The sequence below is a fragment of the Bufo gargarizans genome, chromosome 4, assembly GCF_014858855.1.
Source record: "Bufo gargarizans isolate SCDJY-AF-19 chromosome 4, ASM1485885v1, whole genome shotgun sequence".
Lineage (NCBI taxonomy): Eukaryota > Metazoa > Chordata > Amphibia > Anura > Bufonidae > Bufo > Bufo gargarizans.
In genome coordinates this window covers 142,474,994-142,498,758 of record NC_058083.1, presented here as the reverse complement: position 1 = coordinate 142,498,758, position 23,765 = coordinate 142,474,994, and the positions used below count along the sequence as shown (strand labels likewise).

General features: G+C 39.5%; 1 protein-coding gene across 2 annotated transcripts in view; it reads right to left on the bottom strand.

The window, feature by feature from the left end:
- Positions 1-1,315: 1,315 nt before the first annotated feature.
- Positions 1,316-23,765, bottom strand: part of RNF13 (ring finger protein 13) — a 99,534-nt gene continuing 77,084 nt past the window's right edge. For both annotated transcript variants that reach the window (XM_044290374.1, XM_044290376.1), the window contains 5 exons: positions 22,622-22,712; positions 14,044-14,149; positions 12,154-12,247; positions 10,485-10,565; positions 1,316-2,497 (listed from right to left, as the gene is read on the bottom strand). In XM_044290374.1, the coding sequence (XP_044146309.1) occupies positions 2,118-2,497; positions 10,485-10,565; positions 12,154-12,247; positions 14,044-14,149; positions 22,622-22,712 (752 nt within the window). In that variant the 3' untranslated portion in view covers positions 1,316-2,117. The remainder of the gene's footprint in view (positions 2,498-10,484; positions 10,566-12,153; positions 12,248-14,043; positions 14,150-22,621; positions 22,713-23,765) is intronic.

Sequence of the window (23,765 nt, the reverse complement as noted above, 5' to 3'; positions counted from 1 at the left end):
ACCACATGTGTGACACTTTTTTGCAGCCTAGATGCGCAAAGCGGCCCAAATTCCTTTTAGGAGGGCATTTTTAGACCTTTATTTTCCAGACTTCTCACGCTTTCGGGCCCCTAAAATGCCAGGGCAGTATAAATACCCCACATGTGACCCCATTTTGGAAAGAAGACACCCCAAGGTATTCAAATGAGGGGCATGGCGAGTTCATAGAATTTATTTTTTATTTTTTTTGGCACAAGTTAGCGGAAATTGTTTTTTTTTGTATTTTCTCACAAAGTCTCCCTTTCCGCTAACTTGGGACAAAAATTTCAATCTTTCATGGACTCAATATGCCCCTCACGGAATACCTTGGGGTGTCTTCTTTCCGAAATGGGGTCACATGTGGGGTATTTATACTGCCCTGGCATTTTAGGGGCCCTAAAGCGTGAGAAGAAGTCTGGAATATAAATGTCTAAAAAATTTTACGCATTTGGATTCCGTGAGAGGTATGGTGAGTTCATGTGAGATTTTAATTTTTTACATAAGTTAGTGGAATATGAGACTTTGTAAGAAAAAAAAAATAAAGAATTTCCGCTAACTTGGGCCAAAAAAAATGTCTGAATGGAGCCTTACAGGGGGGTGATCAGGGAGTCTATATGGGTGATCACCCCCGTCATTGATCACCCCCCTGTAAGGCTCCATTCAGACGTCCGTATGTGTTTTGCGGATCCGATCCATGTATCCGTGGATCTGTAAAAATCATACGGACGTCTGAATGGAGCCTTACAGGGGGGTGATCAGGGGTTAATAAGTGACAGAGGGGGGGGGGGGGGGGTGTAGTGTAGTGGTGTTTTAGTGCTACTTATTACTGAGCTGCATGTGTCCTCTGGTGGTCGATCCAAGCAAAAGGGACCACCAGAGGACCAGGTAGCAGGTATATTAGACGCTGTTATCAAGACAGCGTCTAATATACCTGTTAGGGGTTAAAAAAAAAAAAAAAAAAAAAAAAAAAAAAAAAAAAAAATCGCATCTCCAGCCTGCCAGCGAACGATCGCCGCTGGCAGGCAGGAGATCCACTCGCTTACCTTCCGATCCTGTGAACACATGCGCCTGTGTGCGTGCGTTCACAGGAAATCTCGGCTATCGCGAGAGGACGTGTATATGCGTCCACCCAGAATAGCAGGGCCGCCGCCAGGACGCAATCCTGCGTACGGCGGTCCTGAGGAGGTTAACATATGCAATAAAAACTGTATGTCAGCAAACGGCAGTATATAAAACAAGTCTTACTTATAAAACTTCTGTGTTTATAGAGGAAGGAATAAAAAAAAAGGAGTACTGATCAAGTGGGAAATTGAGCTTTTATTTTGATACTTTACATAATGTGATATAAAAAGGTTTAATTTTACACAGGTATAATGACTTTCTACATTAATATAACCTTCATAGTACAGTAGATAAGTTCTTGAGTATAGGCTCCTGCCCAAAGTGCATAAATCCAGAGAAATTATAAAGTTGAAAACCTTAAAATATACTCTCATACAAAGAGATATTATTTTTATTCTTTATTTAACAGATTGAAGAAAATACGTATGTCTTTATAAGCACTGCTTGTAAGATCTGCTGTAAAAGCAAATAACTAAGCTGCATAATAAATAATTAAAATTATAAGTCTGACCTATCTATTGTATTGGTAGCATTTTAAACCCGCACTTTACCTAGAAAATGGGTTTGTGCATCATGCCACACTTGTCACTTTGTATGTCATTCCTCCTGCAAACCTAGTCTTTAAAAGTATGTCCATTGTGCATAGCAAAGCGTATACATTGAAATGCTGCACCTCTAATCTGTGCTTAGAAGTCCATGAGATGTTTCAGTGCTGAGAAGAAAAAACGCATGCAGATACGGTTTGATCGTGTCCATTTCTTATCCCTAGCGTCCACTACTACTAGTAAAGCTTTCATCACCTAGCAGCTTTTCCTATTCAATATTCTGTAAATTTCTTTTAAGTTTGCCTGCAACCTCAAGACTTAATAGGCGGTATTTAGGTCATTGCTAAAGACCTTTTGTTGTGGTGAAAAAATAAGATTATTACATAGCATCAGATGCGTCAAGCACTTTTCACAAATTATGCCATTTAATAATTAAACCGTATTCCGTTCTTGAGAATCTCTTTCCAAGTTTTGCTGGAGCTGCACCACCACAGTTCCAGGGTTGTGCTCTTCATCACTGCTGTCACTGTCATCTGCGTCATCGTCATCTGCGTCATCGGCATCATCATCTTCATCAGATGACTCCACTATGCTCTGCTGAGAGCGCGATTCAGATATTGCTCCAAATGACTGGGTGCTGGCAGATGGCGCAGGTCGCAGTAGTGGGGTATTTTCTGAAACATCATTATCTTCTTGGCTGCTGTCCGAATCAGACTCAGAATCTCCATGGGATGGGACGACCTTTTGCTTGCAGACAGGGCACGTTTTCTTTGTTTTTGTTAACCATGGGTCAACACATTTGCAGTGATAAGCTGATAAAAGAAAATCTATTAAGACATCTGTCCAAATGATCTGGATTATTAAAACAAGTATATTATATTATTTCTAAAACAAAAAACAAATATGAGAAACATTCTTGAAATGGAATTTATTATGTAGAGAAAGGTAATGCCAGGCACTTATTAATGTATTGTGATTGTCCATGTTGCCTCCTTTGCTGGTTTGATTCATTTTCCATCATATTACACACACTTCTTGTTTCCACGGATTACGACCATCGCTGGAGCCAGATAAAGGGTGGCTGGGACAGGATCTGCTGCACATGCGTGCCTACGCGTACTCCCACGGACCTGGCCCTGGAGATTCCAGTGCATTTTCCTAGTGTGCAAGCACGACCGCTGCTGGATTGCAGGGTCATAACCATGGAAACGAGCAGCGTATAATGTGATGGAAAAATGAATCCAGCCAGCAAAGGAAGCAATATGGACAGTCACAATACATTAGTTAGTGCCTTGTATTAACTTTCTCTACATGATAAATGCCATTTACTGAAGTGAGACAACCCCTTAAAATGATTCGGTGATTCATTTCCTCCCTTTCCTAAAAAAAAGATTAGGGAAGTAAACGTGCATTCTTCTCTTACATCACACACTTTTAAATTTTTATTTATATTCGATCTACATTATATTGACATCAATAAAGTCTAATAAAAAGTAAAAAAATAAAATAAAATCCTAGATCAAAAAAATAAACAAAAATAAATAAAATCATAAACACTACTCCCTCTCTGAACTGTTCCTCTCTCCTTCCACCTAAAACTTAAATGGGTATTTCCATCTAGGACACTGATGGCATATCGCTAGTCTATGCCATGAATGTCAGAAAGGAGCAGGTCCTACAGGTTGAACCCATACATATCTCTAGAATTGAACTATAGCACACTGGGCATGCACAGCTTGCTCTCCATTCACTGTTATGGGACTGTTGGAAATAGTCGAGTCAGCACTCGTCTATTTTTGGAACTTCCATAGCGGTGAGCGGAGAGAAGCTGCACATACATGGTGGCTCTTCCTTCACTTCAGGGGCCCCGATATGGAGATAGGAGCGGATACCAGTGGTGGAATTCAGGCTTACCTGACAATGATCACAAATGCAAGTGATATGCCATCAATATCCCAGATGGGGATTGGACCAGAGCTGTGATACTGTCCAAAAACCACAGTGTAACAGCTCTAGTCCACTCCTTGTTGAGTGTTGCACCCCTGTGACAGTGAATGGCCAGACTAGAAAGGCACAGATTGCTTGGAAATGGGGAGGCTAGGCAAAAAAAACAAAAAAAAAACAGAATCTGTAGAGCAGCAGTTACAGCCAAGTAATGTTACCCACCATTTTTGAAGGACATGACAGGTCCTCTTTAAATCTTAAATTAATATAAAAAGGTGGGAGAATTGTGCAGTCCTGGATGACACATGGAAACCAGTTAACCCCTTAAACCACAGCCTTATAATAGTTTGTCACTGCAAGTTGATAGTTAGACCTCAGTAACATATTACTATTGCATTGTGATGGGGCATGCTTAAAGGCTATGGAAACCTTTGTGCAATAAAAATCAATAACCCCATATCTTACTGTAATCCAGCAGATAAAATTGCACTTGTTTGTTTACTGGTATCAGCTTTGCTTCACATGCTCTCAGAAATGCTCTTCTATGAGTTTTGCTCATTGCTCTGCTGCCCCGCCCCCACATCCTGTTACATAGCACAGCTAGCAGCCACTTACATATAGGCTGCTGGAACTTGCAAGTAACTTGGTAGTAAGATTTCATTCAAATGCACTACATTGTGAGTCTTACAGCATGCTACAAGCCTGTAATCAGCAGATCTATTTCTCACTTTCCATTCTGTAGAAAGTCCATTATTTGTAGACACGATAGATATTTCTGCTGATAACATTAGTGCAGCGATCTACAGTTAGAGCAGGATATAGAGCAGGATATATGGCGTTATAAGCAGGATATAGATCTCATTACTGATAGCTCTCCCTAGCTGTACTCTGTTCTGAATACAGTTGTCTGCAGTCTGCACAGTAAGCGCTCCTCACTTTTCCCACACAGATTAGTACAGTGTGACGACACACAATGCTATGTACACATATGAGTACACAGTGGGGGAGATTTATCAAAACTGGTGTAAATTAGAACTGGCTTAGTTGCCCATAGCAACCAATCAGATGCCTCCTTTTATTTTCCAATGAAGCTGTGAAAAATTAAAGGAGATTGGTTGCTATGGGCAACTAAGCCAGTTGTACTTTACACCATTTTGCGGATCCACCAAACTCGGTCACCGGCTATGTGTGTTCCGCATTTTGTGGACCGCACATGGCATTTCTATTATAGTGTCGGCCTATTCTTGTCCGTGGCTGCGGACAAGAATAGGACATGCTCTATTTTTTTGAGGGGCTGCGGAACATAAGTGCTGATGCGGACAGTACATGGTGTGCTGTCAGCATCTTTTGTGGCTCCTTTGAAAATGAATAGGTCCGCACAAAAAGAACGGAGGCGGACCCATTATGCGGACGTGTAAATGGACCCTTAGTTATGGTCCGTGGTAGCGGAATCCATAATGGAATTCTTACAAACCCCAAACCTGAACTTGAAACACAAGTTCGCTAATCCCTAGTTGCGACCACAGGGGTGAATAAAGTGTTTCTTTTTCTGAGTATGCTGCCATTTTTTAAAAATTCTTATATTGTCCTGGATTTGTTTCCGGATCCATTGGCCTGCATCTCCGTATTTATATTTGGCCTGATGTGCTGCCATTGTTATAATATCTATATATATATCTCTCTCTCTCTCTATATATCTATATATATATATCTCTCTCTCTCTCTATATATCTATATATATATATATCTCTCTCTCTCTCTCTCTATATATCTATATATATATATCTCTCTCTCTATATATCTATATATATATATATATCTCTCTCTCTCTCTATATATCTATATATATATATATCTCTCTCTCTCTCTCTATATATCTATATATATATATATATCTCTCTCTCTCTCTCTATATATCTATATATATATCTCTCTCTCTCTCTCTATATATCTATATATATATATCCTCTCTCTCTCTCTCTATATACTATATTATATCTCTCTCTCTCTCTCTATATATCTATATATATATCTCTCTCTCTCTCTCTCTATATATCTATATATATCTATCTCTCTCTCTATATATCTATATATATATCTCTCTCTCTCTCTCTATATATATATATCTCTCTCTCTCTCTCTATATATCTATATATATATATCTCTCTCTCTCTCTCTATATATCTATATATATATCTCTCCTCTCTATATATCTATATATATCTCTCTCTCTCTCTATATATCTATATCTCTCTCTCTCTCTCTATATATCTATATCTCTCTCTCCTCTCTCTATATATCTCTCTCTCTCTCTCTATATATCTATATCTCTCTCTCTCTATATATATATCTATCTCTCTCTCTCTCTCTATCTCTCTCTATATCTCTCTCTCTATATCTCTCTCTCTCTCTCTCTTATCTCTCTCTCTATAACTCTCTCTCTATATCTCTCTCTCTATAGCCTCTCTCTATATCTCTCTCTCTATCTCTCTCTCTAGCTCTCTCTCCTATATCTCTCTCTCTAATCTCTCTCTACTCTCTCTCCTCTCTATCTCTCTCTCTCTATCTCTCCTCTCTAATCTCTCTCTCTCTATCTCTCTCTCTATATCTCTCTCTTCTATATCTCTCCTCCTATATCTCTCTCTCTATATCTCTCTCTCTATATCTCTCTCTCTAATCTCTCTCTCTATATCTCTCTCTCTATATCTCTCTCTCTATATCTCTCTCTCTATATCTCTCTCTCTATATCTCTCTCTCTATATCTCTCTCTCTATATCTCTCTCTCTATATCTCTCTCTCTATATCTCTCTCTCTATATCTCTCCTCTATATCTCTCCTCTATATCTCTCTCTATATCTCTCTCTCTATATCTCTCTCTCTATATCTCTCTCTCTATATCTCTCTCTCTATATCTCTCTCTCTATATCTCTCTCTCTCATTTTTTTATGAGGCAAGGTAACCAAAAAATGGCTATTCTGGCAGTTTCTTATTTTTTGTTTTTACACAGTGTTCACCTGACAGGTTAGATCATGTGATATTTTTATAGAGCATGTTGTAACGATGCGGCGATACCTAATGTGTCTATTTTTTTAATTTTGGATCTACACAATAAAAGTAAAAAAAATTAAAAAAAATCATGTTTTTGTGTTTCCATTTTCTGAAAGCCATAATTTTTATATTTTTGGGGCGATTGTTGTAGTTAGGGGCTCATTTTTTGCGGAAAGAGGTGACAGTTTGATGGGTGCTAACTTTGGGTACATATGATTCTTTTTGATTACTTTATACTATTTTTGCGGAAGTGAGTTAGGAAAAATGTTAATTCTATAATTTATTATTTTTTTTATGCCATTCACCGTGTGGGGAAAGTAACATGATCCTTTTATAGACCAGGTCGTTACAGACGCGGTGATAACAGGTTTAGTATTTTTTTTTATTTTTAACTAATTATATTTGCGGATATAGGAAGAAGGATTTTTTTTTTTTACTTTTTTCCCAGACCCACTTTTTTGAAGATCCAGTGGGTCTGATTGTTTGCAATACACTGTATAGTCTACTGCAGTGTATTTTCAATTACATTTAGGCCTCATGCACACGACCGTTGTTTCATTCCGTGTCCGTTCGCGATTTTCTGCGGAGCCATTGACTTTCAATGGGTCCGTTGAAAACTCTGTTTATGCAGTTTGTCATCCGCGTCAGTGATCCGTGGTTTCAGTCCGTCAAAAAAATATAACCTGTCCTATGGGCCCGTGAAAAAATGCGGAGGTACACAAGATTGTCAACCGCGTCCACTTTTTTCCTATCATTTGCATGGCAAACTTGACTTTTTTTTACTTTCCTTCATGTCTGGAGATCCTCCAAAAATAAAGGAAGACACATGGAAACAAAAACTGACACGGATCACGGAACGGAACCCCTTTTTGAGGACCGCAAAAAAATACTGTCGTGTGCATGAGGCCTTAGTCTGCTCAGGCTCTTGCATTTAGCAGGAGCCTGATCAGGCTCAGATATACCACAGCAAGCCGGGATGCCTGTAAAGGCGTCTGGTTGCCATGGCAGCCTGATGATTAGGCCCTTCCATTCAGTGGGCCCTAAGGACCGCAGCATGGAAGGGGTTATCAAACAGAGAGGCAGCTGTATGTTACAGCTGACACTCTGCTGCGCTCGGCTAGCCTGAATGGGGGGAGGGAGGCGGTTTGGTGCTTAGCAGCCTTCAGAGGGTGGGGGGAGAGAGGGATAGAAGACGCTGCGCCAGCCAGGAAGGGGCGGGGGGGGGGGCAGGGTTATTTCCGTGGTTAGCCCCTTCCATCCAAAAAAGCAAATGGAAAAAAAAAATATTAGATATATATATATATAATATATCTTTTATCCTTTCCAAACACAATTAAAAAAAAATAAAACTATACATAATTGGTAGCTATGTAATACCTAAAAACGCAATAAAAGTGAATGGGTTTCAGCTGCAAAACCAAGCACAGCCACTATATAATATACTGACTGTGCTGTGTTTGGTGTACTATGAAGATCAGAGGAGTTGAAAATTTAACCCCCACTGATGTGATATTTATGACCCATCCTGAGGACAGGTCATTAATATTTTACTACAGGAAAACACCTTTCATTTTAACATGGGAATCTATGGGCAACAAATTTAATATCATCCTGCTGTTGTATACTTCCTTCTGTCACTGCAATTTTAGTGGGAATCACCCTAATGCACACACAGAGCCGATATCCATTCCTTACCTCTTTTCATATCTTGCCTGTAGGGCATAAGAAATAACACATTTTGCTGGTGTAGGGGCTGAAAGGGAACGTTTGGCTCAATTCTGGCATAAAAATAGGTCTCAAAGTAAGCCAATACCAGTAGTTGGTAGGTGTCGAGTTAGGGCTCGTTCAGACGGCCGTATGAATGAGTCTGCATCAGTTTTTTTCAACTTGGCGGAACAGGTGCAGACCCATTCATTTCAGCTCCACGGAAGAGAGTCCTTGTCCTATTCTCGTCCGCAATAGAGGACAAGAATAGGCATTTGTTATTATGATTGTGGAACGCACACGACCGCTATCCGTGTTTTGTGGATCTGCAAAGCACTATGGCAGTCTGAATGGGGCCTCAAGAGAAAGGTTTCTCTCCCTGCACCAGATTGATCATCCACCCTGAGCCCCTGTGATAAATCTGGTGCAGGTCTAGACAGCCTATCTATCCTTACACCATCTTTAAGATAAGTAAATCTGGGCCAATACCATGTAGGGCCAACTCAGCTGAATAAAATATCTTTCACTTTGTGATCAGTTGCTTCATACTGAAAATATATTTTTTATTCTTATGCAAGCAAACACTTAAGTGCCCAAGAATGGGCCCAAACCACTCTGTGCACCCTGTGTCCTCCTGCTTCATCCTCACTCACCTTAACTGACAAGCGTGGGCAAGAGCTTTATGCAGGAACCTAAATTACAAATCTATGGGGCACATTTATTAAGATCAGCATTTTAGTCGTCGGTCTTAATAAACCCCTAAGCTTGCGGTGGTTTCACCGAAGTTATGACGAGGCGCCGGCCTCTATTTAACGTCGGCGAATCGCGCTCCAGTTCTAAAATGTAAGAAAGATTCCTGGCAGTCTTAAATTTAGACCTTTTTCTACACCTAAAATAGTCAACGAGATGGGCCTGCTGGCCTGTCCCCTTCCCCGCCATGCCCACTTTTTTAGACCTGTTGCGAGCAGGGAATAGTCGCAGATTGCGGTGCAACTGACCACTGTGCTGCAATCTGCGCCTGAAATAATCTTAATATTGGAGTATTTTAGCATCATAAATTATTTTCTTTATATTTAAACACTGCATGAAACAGGGCCTAAAATCCACAAAAATTATCACAATTCATGTAGTAGCTTTGAATCCATATTGTGTAGAGATATCAGGTTTTTATTCAATTTCCAGTTACTTTGATCGTAAAGAGTTTTTCAGAGCTAATAAAAATACAAAAATGTACCTAAATGTGTGCCAAATATTTACCAGTTTGACACCATAGCTCAGAATGTTTTACTATCTCGCCCAGCTCTGTGAGGCACATTTGTTTTGATGCCGTTTGGGCTTGCTGTGGGTGAGACTACGATCTCCATTTCCACTGAGGCAGATTTACTAATACTGTGTAAACGTAAGACCGCGTAAAGATAGTCTTAAACTGCAACAGATTTATCACAATGATGCTGGATGATAACTCTGTTGCATCTTTAGACTGTCTAGTTTAGTTTATGTTGCCTTTAAATTGGCTTAAAGTAAAAGTATTCCAAAATTTTGGTGCATTTAGGTCACACCCCTTTACTGTGAAGCCAAATCCCTTTTCAGTAAGTCACATCCATTTGTCAGACAAGGTGTAAACAACTTACAAACTTAGGGGGACATTTCTTAAGACCAGCGTTTTCCACGTCTGTCTTAAGACCCTATGCGCTGGCCTCTACATAAGTTTGGCACTTCCTCCAGCAGGCTGTGCAACAGACTTAAATCTACAACAGCTCCCTTGCTGGCAAACAACTGCGACTTTAATACGCCACTATTGTGGCGTATATCTAGAAAAGTCCCCCTTTGCAGTTCAAAGCATGCAAGTCTGTTTTTTTGGTGCAAAGTGCGCAGACTCTTGGTATGTCTGCAACACAATGTCTGTCACCTATATAGTGCTGTCAGGAGTCTGCTAACATACATATAAAACAGGAGGACGTGTGGTTCCTGTTGGGAGAATGATAGTAACTATGCATGCATAAATACTGGAACATGATAAAAAATAAATAAAAATATATATATTTTTTATCTCATCTTTCTCTGCAAATCAGGGTATCTACAGACGTGTTCCGATTTCCTTACCATGTGAACATGGCAATACTCGCAGCTTATCCCCTTCCTCATACTCATCCAGGCAAACTGCACACACATCATATTCATCACCTGTAATTGAAACAGCATTAAAAAAAAGTTAACAAAAATAAGAGACAGATGGTGAAATATGTGCACAATGACAAAAAATGAAACGCATGAATATTACACATAGCGAGTGTCACAGGGTTAAATATAGACTCCTTCTGCACTGGACTAAGATGTCTCTGCTCCATATTTTCCCTGATTCATTACAGATGCTGATGGCAAATTCTTGCCGCATCCAAATATTTACACAGCGTTAAGCTGCTCACCATTTGGAAATGTTACAGCAACTTTACCGTACAAGGAGACACGGCTGTTCCCTTACACTTCTCCCTAGTTGTGTAGTTTCACTATAGACAGTCATTTTCACAGTATGTGTCCTTGTGTAGAAGACAAGCTGGTCAAAGTAAATCAAATATGAAAGTCCTCCAATTCACACATATGTCAGCAGAAGAACTTAAAGGGGTTGTCTGAGTTATGAAAAAATATATTATAGCACTGTAAATCTGATGGGCAGCAATATATAGCCAAGCAAGTTTTAGGCAAAAGTATATTTCCTCATTTCCCTGGTTCTCTTCTGGCCCTTTGTTTACCTGCAATAACCACAATCTGAGGTTTTCCTCATGAATGTGTGTGCCCCTCTCCCTGCTCTGCTAAGGATCCTGATCAGTCTTACAAATGCCATCAATGGAACTGCTTGCCGGATCACTCTGCCGCAAGTGTGAAAGTAGCCTTAGGGAGTTTACTTGCTACCAAACATGTATTTTACAGAAATCAGGTGAGGAGCACAAAGTCTGGAATTTGTAACTAAATGCAGAGTATATGACACATATTAAGGCTACATTCACACGTCAGTATTTTTCTATAATCCAAATTTCGGTCCTTTTTTTGCGGATCCGTTGTTCCTGAAAATGTTTCCGTATGTCATCCGTTTTTTGCGGATCCGCAAAAAAACTGAAACATGTATACATTTCAATAATCAAATAAAGTTGTTTGGATTTCTTTTAAAAAAAAAAAAAAAAAAAATTTGTTATGTGTTTCCAGGAACGGATTCTGCAAAAAACGGATGACATACGGAATGACATCCGAATGTCTTCTGTTTTTTTGCGGATCCATTGACTTTGTATTGTACCAGGATCCGAATTTTGCGGAAAAGAATAGGACATGTTTTATATTTAAACGGACATGCGGAACGGAACAACGGAAACGGACAGCACACATTGATTTTTTCCAGGACCCATTGAAAATGAATGGGTCCAGATCTGGTCCTGATCTGTTCTGCAAAAAACGGAACAGATCAGGAAAGAAAAAACGGACGTGTGAATGGACCCTAAAACTAATAACATGGCAGTATAGAATTCTTTGCAGATTTATTTTCCTCTTAAAAAGTGACAGAAAGTCACATTTAAATCAACAAATACCACTGCTGTTACAGCATGGTGGATGTGGTGACATTCCAGATTAGAAATATAAGTATAGTAATTCCTACCCATACCTGTGCTAGAAGAATTGTAACGGAGAACGATTTATGAACAAGTGTAATATGCCCATAATAGAAGATGAATAGCGTTACCTGGAATGCTGTATCACATCGACCCACATCTCATGATCTTACCTTTCTTAAATTTATGAATGGGTAGTTTTTTCAACTGGTCTTTGTGCAGTCTGTTCCTTCTTGCTCGGTGTCGATCTTGCACAAACTTAGTGATCTATGTTTGTAGAAAAAGAATGCAGATACAAAATCAGAAATGCTTCATTCTCATGGTCTGCTTATCTCAAAATGTCATTGGGATGCTTTGACTCGAACGTAGGATGTTAGAATATCCATCTCTCCTTTATCCAATATCCATTTAATATTCAATATTAGCCAATATCCAAAATTCACCAAAGAAAGCTGCAACTAAGTCTCTGATGCAGCACAATCACTAAAAGCTGAAAAATACAAAAAGAAAAAAAAGAAAAAGAAAAACCCATACGGTCGTGTGCAAGAGGCCTTATAATAAGTCGCATAAAATGCAAATCATTATTAGGCAGTCAGAAACTAAAGTCAAAGACTCATCAGGAATATTGCATCTTCAGTCTATTGATGGTTTCAATATCCAGCTAAACAAGTTGGTTGTCTCGTCAAACACAGATTACTACTTGAAGCTACAGCTCTACTGGATTAAAGCTCTGGAACAGAAAAAGATGGAGCACTGCAAACTCCACTTCTCCAGAAGGAAGATGTATCATAACACATCTGTTAAAAAGCACATATCACAAAAAGTGGCAAGATAAGGGGCTGGACTTGGCGTAAGGGGGCTGAAACTGGCATAAATCACAGCTGAAGCAGGACACCAGTCTTGATAAAATTCCCCCAACGTGCCTCCTTGTCCAACTCAAGTTTTATCTGATGGCTTCTTCTAGGACATAACCTCCATGGCACATCACACATATATACTCCATAGGGCATCACAAAATATTTAAAACACCCTAAACAAGCTCTAAAACCACATAACCCACTGTAAGTCTACTTTCACACTGGCGTTTTGGCTTTCCGTTTGTGAGATCCGTTCAGAGCTCTCACAAGCGGTCCAAAACGGATCAGTTTGCACTCTAATGCATTCTGAATGGAAAAGGATCCTCTCAGAATGCATCAGTTCAGTCTCAATTCCGCTTTGGAGACGGACACCAAAACGCTGCTGAAACTGAGCCAAACATTTTCACCAACACAATCTGGCACAATAGAAAACGGATCCGTCTTGGCCATGTTAAAGATAATACAAACGGATCCGTTCTAAACGGATGCAAACTGTTGTATTATCTGAACGGATCCATCCATGACGGATCGGCATAAAACGCGAGTGTGAAAGTAGCCTAATACATATATCACATCAGCAATGTCAGTGTATAATCTGTACATACATGAACCGGATTTAAAACCTAGAAATTGTGTTAATTTCAGTATTTATATAGTTTATAGACTGATAGTTTAATAGTTGTGATGTCACACGCTGTGCCTCCGGATTCCTTCACCATCACGCTCCTTCGTGCGCGTGCCAGCTGCCGGCCGGAGCGGCGTCCGCCTTTTTTGAAGTAGAGCAAGAAGAACTGCTACCCATCCCGCACTAAGACGTGGTTTCCGAACCGACATCCAGCTGAACAGGTATTCATTATTCGATTGTGCCCCATGTCTTTATTCCAGCGCTGATACCTCACTTTTGTATTTGATATATATTTATTTTGTGGATCGAGGCAACCGTCATCTTTCAGGTACTCAGCAGCGGCTCTGTGTACAGCTGCTCACAGAGAAAGGACATACTGTGATGGCGCAGATACAACTATTACATTTAACATACATTTTTATTATGTCCTGGTACATACTACCATAGAAATCAAGGTAGGTGTACTTTGTGTTTCTCATGACTGTAATATGAGCATCTTTTATACAGATATGTAAATTATCTTCATAATCAACGATATAAAAAAAATATAAAAAATAAAAAGTCCAAACTGTGCTACATACCATAAAAATGACGATTAGCACCAGACAAATCCCAACAATGATTAGAAACGGTATCAAGTAGTATTCCAAAGGAAGGTTTCCATCTGGCATCAATTCAATGTATGCACTATGCAAAAAATAAAATAAATAAAAAGTGATTATATATTATCTTTGACACAATGTAAAGTAGTCAGTGTGCAGCTTGTATAACAGTGTACATTTGGTGTGCCCTCAAAATAACTCAACACACAGCCATTAATGTCTAAACCGCTGGCAACAGAAGTGAGTACACCCCTAAGTGAAAATCGCCAAATTGTGTCCAAAGTGTCAATATTTTGTGGGGCCACATTTTCCAGCACTGCCTTAAAGAGGACCTTTCACCAATTATGACACTGAACTAAGAATACAGACATGGGGAGCGGCGCCCGGGGATCTCACTGCACTTACTATTATCCCTGGGCGCCGCTCCGTTCTCATGCTATGCCCTCCGGTATCTCCGGTCACAAAGTTATGGTAGGCGGAGTCTGCCCTTGTTCTGCTGTAGCACTGGCCAATCACAGAGCAGAGCTCACAGCCTGGGTAGTGAAAGGTCCTCTTTAATTTATATGCAAGTCCTGATGTGATGAGTTTTATAATATTTTTAAATTTGTTTTCATTACTCGGATAACCCCTTTAATGGCTGTGTGTTGAGTTATTTTGAGGGCACACCAAATTTACACTGTTATACAAGCTGTACACTAACTACTTTACATTGTATCAAAGTGTCATATTTTCAGTGTTGTCCCATGAAAAGACAAAATATTTACAAAAATGTGAGGGGTGTACTCGCTTTTGTGAGATACTGCACACACTTGAATATTTCTTGCCCCTCTTATATGATTCACCTAATGGAGCCTACACTTTCACTTGCTGCTAGTTGAGCAAGTGCAATGTGATGCAAGAGGCAAATGGAAAGTCAACATCTGTCCCCTAATTCACACTGCAGTCTCCGTGTATTCCTGTGTGATGCTGTTTCATTCCGTCTCCACTAGTTCCTGCTTGTGATATGTTTATCCCTATTAGTCCTTGCTGCTTCACACTGCTCTTCACACAGATAGTATAGCCAGCTATGCTGGCCAAACACATTCAATAGCTATCAGCTGAATTTCCTCATTCGTATGCACAGTTGGTTTGGCCAAGCATATACGGTTGTGTTCAAAATAATAGCAGTCAGACATCACTAACCTGATCAATCACCGTTTTTTGATATTGCTACATGGCAAATAATTTACTAGCAGGTGTGGTAGAGTAATAAAAATCCAACAGACCCTACAGTCATGACATGCATGCTGCTAATTCTGTGTAATTAAATCACAAATTGAAAGGGGCATGTTCAAGATAATAGCAGTGTGGAGTTCAATGAGTGAGGTCATTCATTCTTTGAAAAACAGGTGGCAATTATGGCCTTTATTTAAAGAAAGGAATGCAGCAAATGTTGTACATGCTGGTTACAGTGCATTGCTCTCTGAATTTGAGGAAAATGGGTCATTCCAGACATTGTTCAGAAGAACAGCATACGATGATTAAAAAGTTGATTGGAGAGGGGAAAACATATAAAGAAGTGCAGAAAATGATTGGCTGCTTAGCTAAAATGATTACAAATGCTTTAAAATGGCAACCAAAACCTGAAAAACATGGAAGAAAGCGAAAAACTACCATTCGAAGGGAAAGAAGAATAGCCAAAATGGCAAGGACTCAGCCAACAATCAGCTCCAGGAAGATCAAAGAAGGTCTAAAGTTACCTGTGAGTACTGTTACAATTAGAAGATGCCTATGTGAAGCCAAGCTACCTGCAAGAAGCCCCCACAAAGTCCCACTGTTGAAAAAAAAAAAAAAAAAACTGCACTGAAGAGGTTACAATTTGCCAAAGAGCACATTGACTGGCCTAAAGAGACATTTTGTGGACTGATGAAAGTAAGATTGTTCTTTTTGGGTCTAGTGGCCGGAGACAGTTTGTCAGACGATCACTCAACACTGAATTCAAGCCACAGTACACTGTGAAGACAGGGAAGCATGGTGGCGCAGGCATCATAATATGGGGATGTTTCTCATACAAAGGTGTTGGGCCTATTTATCGCATACCAGGGATCATGGATCAGTTTGAATACATCAGAATACTTGAAGAGGTCATGCTGCCTGATGCTGAAGAGGAAATGCCCTTGAAATGGGTGTTCCAACAAGACAACGACCCCAAACACACCAGTAAATGTGCACAATCTTGGTTCCAGACCAACAAGATTGACGTTATGGAGTGGCCAGCCCAATAACCAGATCTTAATCTAATAGAAAGCTTGTGGGGTGACATAAAAAATAAAATGCAGTTTCTGAGGCAAAACCAAGAAAGAGAAGAACTGTGGAATGTGGTCCAATCATCCTGGGCTGGAATACCTGTTCACAGGGGCCAGAAGTTGGTTGACTCCATGCAACACAGATGTACAGCAGTTCTCAGAAACAGCGGTTATACAACTAAATATTAGTCCAGTGATTCAAAGGAAAACAACATCTTCAAACATTTTTCAGTTTATATAGTGAATGTTTGGGTTTGTAAAGAAGAATACAAAACACTGCTATTTTTTTTTTTTAACAGTCTAATATTCACCACAAATTTGATATACATTTTTCTTAATGTTTTGATTTGGAATAGAATGTGTAGTGTCCCCAATGCATTGTGTGTATGGAAATAAAAGCCATTATAAGCATTTTGATCTTTATTCACTTTTTTAAACACACTGCTATTTTGAACACAACTGTACATGTTGTCAAGGGGGACACAGGAGAAAGTCGCTACAAGACACTTCTGGCAGTGGCTTATCTTCTGAGAGAACAAAATGATCATGTGAAAAAAAATTCAGTTGACCTGAAACTTTTTTGAAATCTAAGATATTTACATTATCTGTTAAACAAACTCCAGCTAGGACTGATGCAATGCCACTGCCACAGAGGACCCCCAGAAATGGCAGATGGGTTACTGTAGGTTCTGGAAGACTTAGAGTGGTGGATAGAAGACATGTCCCACAGTCGGTGATTCTCCAAAATTCATTTGCAGCACTCAGAATGTAAGGACAACATGAATATGGACTCAAGCACAGAGGGTGAGAAACCATCGACTCCTATGTCTAATGTATGCAAGACTGCAGCCAAGGACAAAAAAGATAAAGTGAAGTCTCAAAGGATCCAGCTGTTGCTGGGTGATTCAATCATAAGAAGTGTGGAGCTTAAAGAAAATGGTTTTGTGAGATGTCTCCCTGGGGCTACTGCTAGAAGAGATAGAAGATGTATTATTAATATTGTTAAGCAAGCAAAGCAGGAAGGGGACGTGGATGTTCTTGTCCATCTAGGGACAAATGACCTGGCTTGCAATGAAGTGTCAGAGGTGAAAAAATCTTTTATCACACTTGGTAATGACGTACAGGATTTTGCATCCACCATTTCATTTTCTGAAGTTCTGCCTGTGCATAATGTTCAGAATGATAGGCAGAGGCGCATAAAGGAGTTCAACATATGGCTTGGTAAATGGTGTCAAGAGCAAGGATTTGGCTTTGTTTCTCAAAATAGCTCTACTTGGAATAGAAAGGAACTGTACAAAAAAGATGGTTTGCATCTTTCTCTCAAAGGAACAAATGTACTTAGTGAACAACTCCAAGAATTTGCAAAAGAGTATTTAAACTAGGAAGGGGGGGCAAAAGAGTGAAAATAAAAGAGTCCAATTGCCCCCCGAAACAATGCCAGAACAGGTCAGAAGCACAGAGGGTAAGAAATGATAAGCTCCGAGTCCTCTCTACAAATGCTCGCAGTTTAGGTAAAAAAATCAATGAACTTGGGTCAATAATGGCATCTGAGAATGTAGATTTAGTGGCTGTTACGGAGACATGGTTTAATGAAAGAAATGACTGGGACATAACCATACCAGGGTACTCTTTATACAGAAGAGACAGAAGGCAAGAAAGGAGGAGGAGTGGCCCTGTATGTGAAAGATAGCATTAAATCTAGCCTAATACAAGTTGGTGAGGCCAACATAGAGTCAGTTTGGGTTACGTTGCAGTTTGCTAATCATGCAGTAACTCGTGTAGGTGTGATATATAGACCACCTGATCAAGTTAAAGAACTAGATGATCTACTAGTTGAAGAAATAGCTAAAATGACAATGAAAGGAGAAGTTATCATTATGGGAGATTTCAATCTTCCAGATATAAACTGGAAAACCAAAATAGCAAGTTCTACCAGGAGTACAGATATTCTAAATTCCCTACTGGGGTTATCCCTACAACAAATGGTTGAGGAGCCAACCCGGAGGGAGGCCATTTTGGATTTGATATTCACAAATGGGGATTCAGTATATGATGTCATTGTAGGCGAAACCTTGGGATCTAGTGATCACCAGTCAGTGTGGTTTAATATAAGAACTGTGAAAGAGTCCCACCACACAAAAACAAAAGTTTTAGATTTTAGAAAAACAGACTTTTCAAAAATGAAATTAGTCATAAATGAGTCCTTATCAGACTGGAACGGATTACATGGAGTCCAGGAGAAATGGGACTACTTAAAAGGTGCATTATTGAAGGCAACAGAAAATTGCATTAGACTTGTCAGTAAAAGCAAAAAAAGGAAGAGACCACTGTGGTACTCAGCAGAAGTGGCCCAAATCATTAAAAATAAAAAGCTAGCATTTTGTAATTATAAAAAAAACCAGAGCAATGAAGATAAGGAAATCTACAAGATTAGGCAGAAAGAGGCCAAGCAAGTTATAAGAACTTCTAAAGCTCAGGCAGAAGAAAAACTAGCTCAGTCTATGAAAAAAGACATTCTTCAGATATATAAATGAAAAAAGGAAATTAAAACAAGGAATAACTAAATTAAAAATAAAGGACGGAAGGTATGTAGAAGAGAATAAAGGGCTAGCCGACTGCCTTAATGAATACTTCTGTTCAGTTTTTACAAAAGAAAAAGAAGGAGAAGGACCTCCACTAGAAAGGATGACTATTAAATCGTTTGATGCATGTGTCTTTACAGAGGAAGATGTTCTAAGTTTGCTGTCTAAAGTGAAGACAAATAAGTCACAGGGGCCTGATGAGATACACCCAAAATTATTAAAAGAGCTTAGTGGTGAGCTGGCAAAACCGCTAACAGATTTATTTAACCAATCATTAGTAACAGGAGTCGTCCCGGAAGATTGGAAATTGGCAAATGTCGTGCCCATTCACAAGAAAGGTAGTAAGGAGGAATCGAGCAACTATAGACCAGTGAGTCTGACATCAATAGTAGGCAAATTAATGGAAACCCTATTAAAGGATAGGATTGTGGAACATCTAAAATCCCATGGATTGCAAGATGAAAAACAGCATGGGTTTACTTCAGGGAGATCATGTCAAACAAATCTTATAGAATTTTTTGACTGGGTGACTAAAATAATAGACGGTGGAGGTGCAGTAGACATCGCATATCTAGATTTTAGTAAGGCTTTTGACACTGTCCCACATAGAAGACTTATCAATAAACTGCAGTCATTGAGCATGGACTCCCATATTGTTGAGTGGATTAGGCAGTGGCTGAGTGACAGACAACAGAGGGTTGTAGTCAATGGAGAACATTCAAAACAAGGTCATGTTACCAGTGGGATTCCACAGGGATCTGTACTGGGACCAATTTTGTTTAATATCTTCATAAGTGATATTGCAAAAGGCCTCGATGGTAAGGTTTGTCTTTTTGCTGATGACACAAAGATATGTAACAGGGTTGATGTTCCTGGAGGGAAACGCCAAATGGAAAAGGATTTAGGAAAACTAGAAGAATGGTCAGAACTCTGGCAACTGAAATTTAATGTGGATAAGTGCAAGATAATGCACCTGGGGCGTAAAAACCCAAGGGCAGAATATAGAATATTTGACACAGTCCTGACCTCAGTATCTGAGGAAAGGGATTTAGGAGTAATTATTTCAGAAGACTTAAAGGTGGGAAGACAATGTAATAAAGCAGCACGAAATGCCAGCAGAATGCTTGGATGTATAGGGAGAGGTATAAGCAGTAGAAAGAGTGAAGTGCTTATGCCGCTGTACAGAACACTGGTGAGACCTCACTTGGAGTATTGTGCGCAGTACTGGAGGCCATATCTCCAGAAGGATATAGATACTCTAGAGAGAGTTCAGAGAAGAGCTACTAAACTAGTACATGGATTGCAGGATAAAACTTACCAGGAAAGGTTAAAAGACCTTAATATGTATAGCTTGGAAGAAAGAAGAGACAGAGGGGATTTGATAGAAACTTTTAAATACATAAAGGGAATCAACAAGGTAAAAGAGGAGAGAATATTTAAAAGAAGAAAAACTACCACAAGAGGACACAGTTTTAAATTAGAGGGGCAAAGGTTTAAAAGTAATATAAGGAAGTATTACTTTACTGAGAGAGTAGTGGATGCATGGAATAGCCTTCCTGCAGAAGTGGTAGCGGCAAATACAGTGAAGGAGTTTAAGCATGCATGGGATAGGCATAAGGCTATCCTTCATATAAGATAGGACCAGGGACTATTCATAGGATTCAGATATATTGGGCAGACTAGATGGGCCAAATGGTTCTTATCTGCCGACACATTCTATGTTTCTATGTAAACTTGTCTCCTCATAACATAATCTGTTGGAAGATCCCCATAAACATTAAATTGTTGGCCAAACCCACCATTCCCATAAGGTTCAGCCAACGAAACAGTAAGGGATATAGGGGTCTTTAGTGTGAATCAGGGGAGTTTTATAACTCTGCAGTTAAAGGAGTTATCCAATATCATTAACTGCCCCCCCCCCCCCCCCAATGTGCCGGGCCCCTCACAGGGAATATACTTACCCTGCTGGACCAGGAGCAGCGCAGGGAGCGGGGTAAGTATATTTAGCGTGAGGGGCCTGGCACATGGGGGGAGACAGTTCATGATATTTGATAACCCCTTTAACCCTTTCAAGACAAAGTCATTTTTCACCTTCGTGACCAGGTTTAATTTTGCAAATCTGACGTGTCACTTTATGAGTTATTAACTTTGGAATGCTTTTTTTTTTTATCCAAACCATTCTAAGATTGTTTTCTCGTGACATCTTATACTATGTTAGGGGCAAATTTGGGTCGATATGTTTTACCTTTACAAATAAATAAAATAAAAAATAGTCAAAATTTTTATTTCTACACCTTAAAAAGGCAGATAGTGATACCTCAAAATATAGTTTTTACTTAATATTCCCTATATGTCTACTTTATGTTGGCATCATTTTGAATATTCAATTTTATTTTTAGGACATTACAAGAATTTAAGAAGCAATTTTCGGTAAAATTTTCAGTTCTGAAGTCATTTTGAGGTCCTTATATAATAGAAACCACCCATAAATTATCTCATTTTAGAAACTACACCCCTCAAATTATTCAAAACTGTTTCTACACACTATGTTAACCCTTTCGGTGTTCCGAAAGAATTAAGGGAAAATGGAGGTGAAATTTAAAATTTTTGTGGAGGTTTTTAATTTTAATCCATTTTTTCCTATAACAGCAAAACGAACCTCAATATTTATTACCCTGGTTCTGCAGTTTACAAAAACAACCCATTTATGTTCGCAAACAGCTGTATTGCCACACCGCAGGGTCCAGAAGGAAAGAAGTAACATATGGTTTTTGGAGAGCAGATTTTGCTAGAACGGCTTTTGGGTGTCATGTCATATTTGAAGGCACACTAGGGCACCCCTACCGTAGAAACCCCCCAAAAGTCCTTGACCTCAGAGGTGTTTCATAATATTTATTAACACCACTGTGAAAATAAAAAATATATATTTCTTACAAGAAAAAGTCCCTTAAGGCCAAATTTTTCACTTCAACAAGGGATAACAGGAGCAAATGACCACCATAATTGGTTACCCATTTTCTTCTGAATACGGGGCAACACTCCATATGTGGTCGCAAACTGCTCTGTGGGCAGACGGCTGAATTCAAATGGAAAGGTATTCTCCATGTGGTATATTCGATAAGATACTTTTATTCTGTGGGTTGATACGGTTATGGTGATACCAAATTTATATTGGTTTTATTCATGGTATGCCACTTTTAAATCATAAAATCAACTTTCAGATTTTTCCGTCAGATCAGAGCCTGAAACCAGCATTTTTACACTGCCACGATCGGATTCGAATCGATTGTCGGCAAGGGACCACTAATTGGTCCCTTGCCAGCATTACTGCCCTCTGCACTGCCTGTGACAGTGGCAGTGCAGGGGCAGAAGCTTTAATCCAAGCGCTGTAAAAATCTGGGGGTATGTGCAGATAGCCGTATGGCAGTCGTGAAGGGGTTAATCATTGAATGGATTCATCTGTTATATCACTGCACCCTCGTCTTCAGCAGTACTCAATACATGGGAGGACCTACAGAGGAACAACAAGAGCTGGGATCCATTAATTCATACACTATGGCATGGCCAACACACTTTTCTAGAAGGGACTTCAAGTTCTAGAAGCACTCATGTAGTTGTTACCCGTTATACTTTCCATCATGTGCACATGTACACCATTATTGATCAAAGCAAAAGCCACTAGACCCTTACCCTTTATCCCAAGTAAATTGGTCTCGCATAATCTTTGCAGACTCCTCTCCAACAAACACTGATGGAATGTCAATTTTCTTGAGAATGTCAACTGAAAAACATAAAATGTGTGCATGTATATATTTACTCATGTATTATGCTACAATTTTAAATTCTATGAGAAAACATGCTAATATGCCCGTGGCATTTACTTTAGGCATATTTTGCTCATATTGGGTTCTGTTTCATTCAAAAGCATTTTTGATCAATGCAAGTCAATAAGAAGCTATTCACCAGTACAGTCATGGCCAAAAGTTTTGAGAATGACACAAATATTAGTTTTCACAAAGTTTGCTGCTAAACTGCTTTTAGATCTTTGTTTCAGTTGTTTCTGTGATGTAGTGAAATATAAATTACACGCACTTCATACGTTTCAAAGGCTTTTATCGACAATTACATGACATTTATGCAAAGAGTCAGTATTTGCAGTGTTGGCCCTTCTTTTTCAGGACCTCTGCAATTCGACTGGGCATGCTCTCAATCAACTTCTGGGCCATTACTTGCTGATTGGCAACCCATTCTTTCATAATCACTTCTTGGAGTTTGTCAGAATTAGTGGGTTTTTGTTTGTCCACCCGCCTCTTGAGGATTGACCACAAGTTCTCAATGGGATTAAGATCTGGGAGTTTCCAGGCCATGGACCCAAAATGTCAAACTTTTGGTCCCCGAGACACTTGGTTATCACTTTTGCCTTATGGTACGGTGCTCCATCGTGCTGGAAAATGCATTATTCACCAAACTGTTGGAAGAAGTTGCTGTTGGAGGGTGTTTTGTTACCATTCTTTATTCATGGCTGTGTTTTTGGGCAAAATTATGAGTGAGCCCACTCCCTTGGATGAGGAGCAACCCCACACATTAATGGTCTCAGGATGCTTTACTGTTGGCATGACACAGGACTGATGGTAGCGCTCACCTTTTCTTCTCCAGACGAGCCTTTTTCCTGATGCCCCAAACAATCGGAAAGAGGCTTCATCGGAGAATATGACTTTGCCCCAGTCCTCAGCAGTCCATTCACCATATTTTCTGCAGAAGATCAATCTGTCTCTGATGTTTGTTTGGAGAGAAGTGGCTTCTTTGCTGCCCTTCTTGACACCAAGCCATCTTC